General features: G+C 53.4%; 1 protein-coding gene across 1 annotated transcript in view; it reads left to right on the plus strand.

Annotated features, from left to right (window-relative positions):
• kcnn4 (potassium intermediate/small conductance calcium-activated channel, subfamily N, member 4) overlaps positions 1–10000 on the plus strand; it is a gene marked incomplete at both ends in the record, with an annotated part of 51946 nt that overhangs the window by 16125 nt on the left and 25821 nt on the right. Inside the window, 3 exons of the mRNA XM_080541136.1 lie at positions 979–1098; positions 1234–1550; positions 4007–4142. Of these exons, the coding sequence (XP_080397262.1) occupies positions 979–1098; positions 1234–1550; positions 4007–4142 (573 nt within the window). The remainder of the gene's footprint in view (positions 1–978; positions 1099–1233; positions 1551–4006; positions 4143–10000) is intronic.

A 10000-nucleotide genomic window follows, 5' to 3' on the forward strand; every position in this document is an offset into this window, starting at 1 on the left:
AGATAGATAGATAGACAGACAGACAGACAGACAGACAGACAGAGAGCGAGAGAGAGGTAGGTAGGTAGGTAGGTACTAGTAGGTAGAGAGAGAGAGACAGAGACAGAGACAGAGACAGACAGACAGACAGACAGACAGGTACTTTATTGATCCCCAAGAGGAACTTCAGGCATTACAGCAGCTCCAACCACAAAACAACAACAATAACAACAAAAGAAAGTTCAATTGAAAAGTTCAATTGAATAATAGGCCAATAGACATTTGGGACCTTCTACTAGACAGCAGGTAAGGTTTGACATCCTCCAGCCTGACTCTGATCACCCAGATGGAGCCAGCCAACCAGAGGAGGAGGAGGAGGTGGACAGTGTTATTGCTGGGTCGTCATGGCGATGCAGAAACGGTCTCCTATAGCGCTCCTTAGCGCTGGGTGTCTGCTGGGCTGGGTCCATGTTTACCCGGGGCCTCCTTCTATTCAAACATGAGTCATCCGGTCCCCTTCCTTTAGTCCTCCTTGACACACCTAATGTAATTAATACATCACCCACAACTTCCTCCCACTGATCAGGTGACCAATCCTCTGTTGACACTTCTCTCCTTTTCCCCCTCCCCTCTGTCTTTCTCTGATTCGATTTCTGTCTCTCTCTCTCTCCCCTCTCCCTCCCACTTCCCCTCTCCTCTCCTGCACTCCCCCTCTCCCTCCTCCTCTCTCTCTCTCCTCCCTCTCCTCTCCCTCCCTCTCCCCTCTCCCTCTCCCTCTCCCTCCCCTCCCCTCTCCTTCCTGTCCCCCCCTCTCCTCCCTCTCCTCTCCCTCCCTCTCCCCTCTCCCTCCCCCTCCCTCTCCTCCCTCCCCCCCCCTCTCCTCCCCCCCCTCTCCTCCTCTCCCCCCCCCTCTCCTCCCTCCCCCCCCCCTCTCCTCCTCTCCCCTCCCCTCTCCTCCCTCCCCCCCCCTCTCCTCCTCTCCCCTCCCTCTCTCTCCAGCTCTTCATCATCGACCACAACCAGGTGGACTGGCGCATCGCCATGACGACCCACCGCCTGCTGGGCATCTCCCTGGAGCTGCTGGTCTGCGCCATCCACCCTGTGGGCACCTACTGGGAGGTGGGGGCACTCGCACCCACCTCCTCCTCCTCCCTCTCCTCCTCCTCCTCCCTCTCCTCCTCTGGCTCCTCCTCCTCCTCCTCCGGCTCCCTCCTCCCCCCGGCCGTGACCCCTCGCTCCTCCTCTTCCTCGGAGGTCATCATCAACAACGGGTCGTCGGCGTCGGCGCCGCTGTGCGTATCCTCCCGCCATGGGGAGGCGCTGTTGGACACGGAGCTGCTGCTGTCGGCGCTGATGTTCCTGCGGGTCTACCTGGTGCACCGGGCCATCCTGCTGCACAGCAAGGTGCTCCTCAGCGCCTCCTACAGGAGCATCGGCTCGCTGAACAACATCAACTTCACCTTCCGCTTCGTGCTGAAGGTGCTGATGAACAAGTACCCCGCCCGCACGCTGCTGGTCTTCATCCTCTTCTTCTGGCTCTGCTCCTCCTGGATGCTCACGCTGTGTGAGAGGTAGATACACACACACACACACACACACCTGGATGCTCACGCTGGGTGAGAGGTAGATACACACACACACACACACACCTCCTGGATGCTCACGGTGTGTGAGAGGTAGGGAGGGGGGGCAGGACACACACACATACACACATACATATCCAGATACAGACACACACACACACACACACACACACTCACACACACACACACACACACACACACACACACACACACACCTGGATGCTCACGCCCTGTGAGAGGTAGGGAGGGAGAGACACACACACACACATACACTCGGATACAGACAGTGACACAGGTACACACACACACACACACACACGTACGCCCGGATACAGACAGAGACAAACACACACACACACACACATATACACACATACATGCATACAGAGGGAGACACAGACACAGACACACACACACAGACACAGACACAGACACACACACACACACACATGCATACATAGATACAGACAGAGACACACACACACCTACACACACATGCATAGATACAGATGCAGACAGAAACACACAGACGCAGACACACATGTTCACACACACACACACACACAAACACACACACACACACACACACACACTCACACACACACACACACACACACACACACTATCACACACCAGTTTGGCTTACACTCCTGTTTGCTACATACAGACACGTGCATGCCAGGTCTATCCCCCCAACCCCTCCCACCCACACACACACACACACACACACACACCATTTATTAGAAACAGATTCTCACTCTACCTCAAATCTGATGGTCAATTTGACTTGCCTGTTTCGGAAAATATGTGTAATGACAGTTTCAGTGATAATAGTTGTCTGTTCTGGTAAATAGCTCTCCGCAAACCACATACCTAGCCAGTGTGTGTGCACGGTCTGGCAGTGTGTGCGTGTGCATTACAATGAGCCCGTCCTCTGATCTCTACCTCCACCAGCCTGCCCAGCTCTCGCTCTGTGTGACAGTGATCTCATGGTAGAACACGCAGCATCACATACATGTGACACAGTCTGGCCCAGCTCTAGCTCTGTGTGACAGTGATCTCATGGTAGAACACACAGCATCACATACATGTGACACAGTCTGGCCCAGCTCTAGCTCTGTGTGACAGTGATCTCATGGTAGAACACACAGCCAGCCTGCCCAGCTCTAGCTCTGTGTGACAGTGATCTCATGGTAGAACACGCAGCATCACATACATGTGACACAGTCTGGCCCAGCTCTAGCTCTGTGTGACAGTGATCTCATGGTAGAACACACAGCATCACATACATGTGACACAGTCTGGCCCAGCTCTAGCTCTGTGTGACAGTGATCTCATGGTAGAACACACAGCCAGCCTGCCCAGCTCTAGCTCTGTGTGACAGTGATCTCATGGTAGAACACGCAGCATCACATACATGTGACACAGTCTGGCTCTGTGTGACAGTGATCTCATGGTAGAACACACAGCATCACAGACATGTGACACAGTCTGCTGAAAGAGGAAACACGTCAGCAGCCGATTTAATGTTCAGACTTTTCTTTTGAAATAGGTGAATACATTTCAGCGTTGTTGAAAACCAACGACACATCGCTAGTCGACTAACACAGCTTGTTTTGTGAGCCTGCTAACAATGTCATGTAGAGTTGTAGTTAACTAGGTAGCAGTGGGGGATTACTCACCGAATCCATTGCGTTGCAGTATTTTGGCTTGACTAGCGAGTGTGTGTTGTGATTTTCAACAACGTTGACAACATATTTCCGTGTTTCAAAATGAAAGTCTGAACATTTTTCATTGGTTGCCGACATGTTCCCCCTTTCACCAGACCGTGTCACATAATGCAATTGATTCGTTGACTAATCCCCACTGCTACCTAGTTAACTACAACACTACTTTACATTGTTAGCAGGCTCACAAAACAAAGCTGTTTTAGTTGACTAGCGAGTGTGTCATTGATTTTCAAAAACGCGGAAATGTATTCACATTTTTTTTTTTGGGATCCCGATATGAGGACCAAAGCATTAGAACGTGTCACATAATTATAATCTCATATGCCATCATGGGCGGCTGTGGCGCAGGAGGTAGAGCTGCCGTCTAATGATTGCAAGGTCGGCAGATCGGCGGTTGAAACCCTGGAAGGCCACATGTCGAGGTGTCCTTGGGCAAGACACTGAACCCCAAATGGCTCCCAATGGGCGGTCCGGCGCCTTGCATGTAAGGTAGTTTGCCGCCATTGGTGTGTGAATGTGTGTGTGAATGGGTGAATGAGAGACCATTGTAAAGTGGTTTGGAATAAGGCGCTATATAAGTCAGTCCATCTAGTCAGTTCCCATCTAATGCAGACAGTCTGTGTTCTGAGCTTGTCTCTCTTTCTCTCTCTTTCTCTCGCACCCCCCCTCTCCTCTCTCTTCCTCTCCTCTCCCTCTCTCTGCTGCCCCCTGCAGGCAGACCCAGGAGATGACGGGCCGCATGGACACGGCCCTCTGGCTCATCGCCATCACCTTCCTCACCGTGGGCTACGGGGACGTGTCCCCCAGGACCAGCTGTGGCAAAGTGGTCTGTCTGCTCACCGGCGTCATGGTAACTATTATTATGGGGTGGGGGGGAGGGAGGGATGGAGGGATGAGGTAGGTATGAGGGGGGAGTGGGGAGATGGAGAGGGAGGGATGGAGGGATGAGGGAGAGACGGAGAGGGAGGGAGATGGAGGAGAGGGAAAGATGGGGTGATAAAGGAGAGGGAAGGATGAGGAGAGGGAGGGATGGAGGCATGAGGGAGATGTAGGGATGGGGGAGAGGGAGAGATGGAGGGGTAGAGGAGAGGGAGAGATGGAGGGATGGGGGAGAGGGAGAGATGGAGGGATAGGGGAGATAGAGATGGGGGAGGTAAAGCTTGTATCCAACCTGGGTGCTTCCCTGTGCAGACCTGAATCAGCATCTTTGTCTTTAATTCGATTGTCTCCTCATTGGTTAACGAGTCAACTGTGTGGATTGTCATTGGTTAAAGAGTCAACTGTGTGGATTGTCATTGGTTAAAGAGTCAACTGTGTGGATTGTCATTGGTTAAAGGGTCAGCCTTGTAGATTGTCCCCTGATTGGTTAAAAACCCCGACCCTGCCCTAATCCTGACCCTGACCCTAACCCTGACCCTGACCTTAACCCTGACCCTGACCTGACCCTGACCCTGACCCTAATCCTGACCCTGACCCTAACCCTGACCCTGACCCTGACCTTAACCCTGACCCTGACCTGACCCTGATCTGACCCTGACCTAACTCTGACCTAACCCTGACCCTGACCTAACCCTGACTCTGACCCTGACCTGACCCTGACCTAACCCTGACCTAATCCTAACCCTGACCCTGACCTAACCCTGACCTGACCTGACCCTGACCTAATCCTGACCCTGACCTAATCCTGACCCTGACCTAATCCTAACCCTGACCCTGACCCTGACCTAACCCTGACCCTGACCTGCCCCTGACCCTGACCCTGACCTGACCCTGACCTAACCCTGACCCTGACCTAACCCTGACCGTGACCTGACCCTGACCTAACCCTGACCTAATCCAGACCCTGACCTAACCCTGACCTGACCTGACCTTGACCTAACCCTGACCCTGACCTGACCCTGACCTAACCCTGACCTGACCCTAACCCTGACCCTGACCTAACCCTGACCCTGACCTAACCCTGACCCTGACCTAACCTGACCCTGACCCTGACCTAACCCTGACCCTGACCCTGACCTAACCTGACCCTGACCCTGACCTAACCCTGACCTGACTCTGACCCTGACCTAACCCTGACCCTGACCTGACTCTGACTCTGACCCTGACCCTAACCCTGACCTAACCCTGACTCTGACCCTGACCTAACCCTGACCCTAACCCTGACCCTGACCCTGACCTAACCCTGACCTAGCCCTGACCTAGCCCTGACCCTGACCTGGCCCTGACCCTGACCATTAACTGACCCCTAATCAGTTATTCACTACATCTGTCAGTGGTCATAATGTTCTGGCTCATCGGTGTATGTCCTCTACATGTAATAATAATAATTATATATATAGTAATATAATAATATGTGCCATTAAGCTGACGCTGTTATCCAAAGCGACTTACATTGCAGTGATCTGTTAGTACATGTTCTCAGCAGGGTCATGTATGTAGCGTGTATGTAGCATGTGTCCAAGCGTAGAAGAATGGAAGGAAGCTCTGTTAAGTGGTTGTACTGGACGTCTCCGCCGCCTGTGACATGGTTGCCGTGGTTACCGTATCAATCACACACTCAGTTAGCAGCAGAGAGCAGACTTGTACCAGGCAGGGCAGCAGTGGAGCGTGATGACCTGGCAACACCCAGTCCCAGCCAACCCCAGCCCAGTTCCAACCCCAGTCCTAGTCCTAGTCCGGTTTGGTCTGGTCTGGGTCTGGTCTGGGTCTGGTCTGGTCTGGGTCTGGGTCTGGTCTGGGTCTGGTCTGGGTCTGGTCTGGTCTGGGTCTGGTCTGGTCTGGGTCTGGTCTGGTCTGGGTCTGGTCTGGGTCTGGTCTCGGTCTGGTCTGGTCTGGGTCTGGTCTGGTCTGGGTCTGGTCTGGTCTGGTCTGGGTCTGGTCTGGTCTGGTCTGGTCTGGTCTGGGAGACAGACAGAGAGGCAGACAGACAGAGAGACATACAGTAGCTGAGGCACACACACACACACACACACACACACACACACATACACATACACTCACACACACACATAGACACACTCAGCCTCACCCTGAGCGATGGGAACTAAAGCTTAATACAAAGAGACTGTTAGCCATGGCTAATCTAATTGATCATCTTTCATTATAGAAAGAGCAGCAGTCGCCATGACTATTATCGTACACACACACACACAGACACACACACACACACACGCTTGTGATGATGGTTGAGAGGTAGAAGGTTGCGGTGAGTTCACCCGGCTGTGATGCTGAACTCAAGTACTTGATTGTGTCAAATAATGTCAAACTTTATTCGTACAGCTCGCTAATACACAACACAGCCCAAGGTGTGTGACCTGATAAGGTGATCTGACCTTTCCTTCATTGAGCCGTGTCGTGTGACATTGTTGTTATGTCTGAGACCGCAGTGCTTTGGTTACACCCACCACAAGAAAGGACCGGGCTAAATATATACTGTTTTACCCGACTCACAAGAAGGTTATTTCAGATGCGTTAAAGTGCTGTTGACGTACGGTCGATAACTTCCTTCCTTGGGGTGGCGGTAGCCTAGAGGTTAGAGAGGCAGGTAGTCTAGAGGTTAGAGAGGCAGGTAGCCTAGAGGTTAGAGAGGCAGGTAGTCTAGAGGTTAGAGAGGCAGGTAGTCTAGAGGTTAGAGAGGCCGGTAGTCTAGAGGTTAGAGAGGCAGGTAGCCTAGAGGTTAGAGAGGCAGGTAGTCTAGAGGTTAGAGAGGCAGGTAGTCTAGAGGTTAGAGGTCAGGTAGTCTAGAGGTTAGAGAGGCAGGTAGCCTAGAGGTTAGAGAGGCAGGTAGCCTAGAGGTTAGAGAGGCAGGTAGTCTAGAGGTTAGAGGTCAGGTAGTCTAGAGGTTAGAGAGGCAGGTAGTCTAGAGGTTAGAGAGGCAGGTAGCCTAGAGGTTAGAGAGGCAGGTAGTCTAGAGGTTAGAGGTCAGGTAGTCTAGAGGTTAGAGAGGCAGGTAGCCTAGAGGTTAGAGAGGCAGGTAGCCTAGAGGTTAGAGAGGCAGGTAGTCTAGAGGTTAGAGAGGCAGGTAGCCTAGAGGTTAGAGAGGCAGGTAGTCTAGAGGTTAGAGAGGCAGGTAGCCTAGAGGTTAGAGAGGCAGGTAGTCTAGAGGTTAGAGAGGTTAGAGAGGCAGGTAGTCTAGAGGTTAGAGAGGCAGGTAGTCTAGAGGTTAGAGAGGCCGGTAGTCTAGAGGTTAGAGAGGCAGGTAGCCTAGAGGTTAGAGAGGCAGGTAGCCTAGAGGTTAGAGAGGCAGGTAGCCTAGAGGTTAGAGAGGCAGGTAGTCTAGAGGTTAGAGAGGCAGGTAGTCTAGAGGTTAGAGAGGCAGGTAGTCTAGAGGTTAGAGAGGCAGGTAGTCTAGAGGATAGAGAGGCAGGTAGTCTAGAGGTTAGAGAGGCAGGTAGCCTAGAGGTTAGAGAGACAGGTAGACTAGAGGATAGAGAGGCAGGTAGTCTAGAGGTTAGAGAGGCAGGTAGACTAGAGGTTAGAGAGGCAGGTAGTCTAGAGGTTAGAGAGGCAGGTAGTCTAGAGGTTAGAGAGGCAGGTAGTCTAGAGGTTAGAGAGGCAGGTAGTCTAGAGGTTAGAGAGGCAGGTAGTCTAGAGGTTAGAGAGGTTAGAGAGGCAGGTAGTCTAGAGGTTAGAGAGGCAGGTAGTCTAGAGGTTAGAGAGGCCGGTAGTCTAGAGGTTAGAGAGGCAGGTAGACTAGAGGTTAGAGAGGCAGGTAGACTAGAGGTTAGAGAGGCAGGTAGACTAGAGGTTAGAGAGGCAGGTAGACTAGAGGTTAGAGAGGCAGGTAGTCTAGAGGTTAGAGAGGTTAGAGAGGCAGGTAGCCTAGAGGTTAGAGAGGCAGGTAGCCTAGAGGTTAGAGAGGCAGGTAGTCTAGAGGTTAGAGAGCCAGGTAGCCTAGAGGTTATCCCCGGCTCAGGAGGGAGCTGCATGTTCCCTTGAGCAAAAATAGTAAATGGACTGACTTATATGGCGCCTTTATCCAAAGCGCTTTACCACGGCCTCTCATTCACCCATTCACACACACATTCACACGCCAATGGCAGCAAGCTACCATGCAAGGCGTCGGCCCGCTCACTGGAAGCAATTTGGGGTTCAGTGTCTTGCCCAAGGACACTTCGACATGTGGCCAGCCGGGGCTCGAACTGCCGATCTGCCAACCTTGCGATCATTAGACTGCAGCTCTACCTCATGCGCCACAGCCCCCCCAAGCAAGGCAGCACCCCTGGAGCAAGACACTTAACCCCTAATTGCTCCAGGGGCGATATGAAATCAAAATGGCCGACTGTCATCGAGGGGGAAGGTGATCACGGTGAGAGAGGAACTAGAGGAGGGAGAGAGGAGGATGGAGAGGGAGAGGGAGAGGAAAGGAGGAGAGAGGAAGATACTAGAGAGGGAGAGAGGAAGGGATTATGATAGTCAGATAGAGATGGAGAATCTCTCTGTGAGTGTCATGTCACTCTACTGGCCTTTTACACAACGTCTCAAGATGAAAGACCAAGATTCTGTGAGGTGAACTGATAATCAGACAATCCCTCTCTCTCTCTCTCTCTCTCTCTCTCTCTCTCTCTCTCTCTCTCTGTCTCTCTCTCTCTCCCTCTCCATCTCCTTCTCTCTCTCTCTTGTTCTCTCTCTCTCTCTTGTTTTCTCTCTCTCTCCCTGTCTCTCTCTCCCTCCCTCCCTCCCTCTCTCTCTCTCTCTCTCTCTCTCTCTCTTCCTCCCTCCCTCCCTCTCTTTCTCTCTCTCTCTCCCTCTCTGGTGTGTCCCAGACTGGTTGCTAGGTGTGTCCCTGGCTGTCATCTGGTTGCTAGGTGTGTCCCTGGCTGTCCTCTGGTTGCTAGGTGTGTCCCTGGCTGTCCTCTGGTTGCTAGGTGTGTCCCTGGCTGTCCTCTGGTTGCTAGGTGTGTCCCTCTCTGTTTGCTAGGTGTGTCCCTGGCTGGTTCCTAGGTCCTGAGATCTGAGATGTGTGTACTTTTCTGATCCGAGCTGATAGGCCGCAAGTCGCCGGAGGGGTGGAGGGGGGTGGAGGGTGGTGGAAGGGTGGAGGGGTGGAAGGGTGGAGGGGCGGAGGGGTCGAAGGGGTCGAAGGGGTCGAAGGGTGGAGGGGTGGAAGGGGCCGAAGGGTGGAGGGGCAAGAGCCAGCCTCGACACCTCCCCTGACAGAGTGGAAAATGAACCATCTCCCTTCCTCTCCCTCTCTCTCTCTCCCTTTCTCCCCCTCTCCCTCTCCCTCTCCCTCCTTCTCCCCCTCTCCCTCTCCCTCTCCCTCTCCCTCTCCCTCTCCCTCCTTCTCTCCCCCTCTCCCTCCCTCTCCCTCTCCCTCCCTTCCCCTCTCTCTCTCTCCCTCTCTCTTCCTCCCTCTCTCCCTCTCCCTCTCTCCCTCTCCCTCTCCCTCTCTCTCTGTCTCTCTCCCTCTCTCCTCTCCCCCTCCCTCTCCCTTCCCCTCTCTCTCTCTTCCTCCCTCCCTCTCTCTCCTCCCTCTCTCCCCCTCTCCCTCTCCCTCTCCCTCCTTCTCTTCCCCCTCTCCCTCCCTCTCCCTCTCCCTCCCTTCCCCTCATCTCTCTCTCCCTCTCTCTTCCTCCCTCCCTCCCTCTCCCTCTCTCTCTGTCTCTCTCCCTCTCTCTCCCCCTCCCTCTCCCTTCCCCTCTCTCTCTCCCTCTCTCTTCCTCCCTCCCTCCCTCTCCCTCTCTCTCTGTCTCTCTCCCTCTCTCT

This window comes from Nansenia antarctica (assembly GCF_963989245.1).
Source record: "Nansenia antarctica genome assembly, chromosome: 10".
NCBI lineage: Eukaryota > Metazoa > Chordata > Actinopteri > Argentiniformes > Microstomatidae > Nansenia > Nansenia antarctica.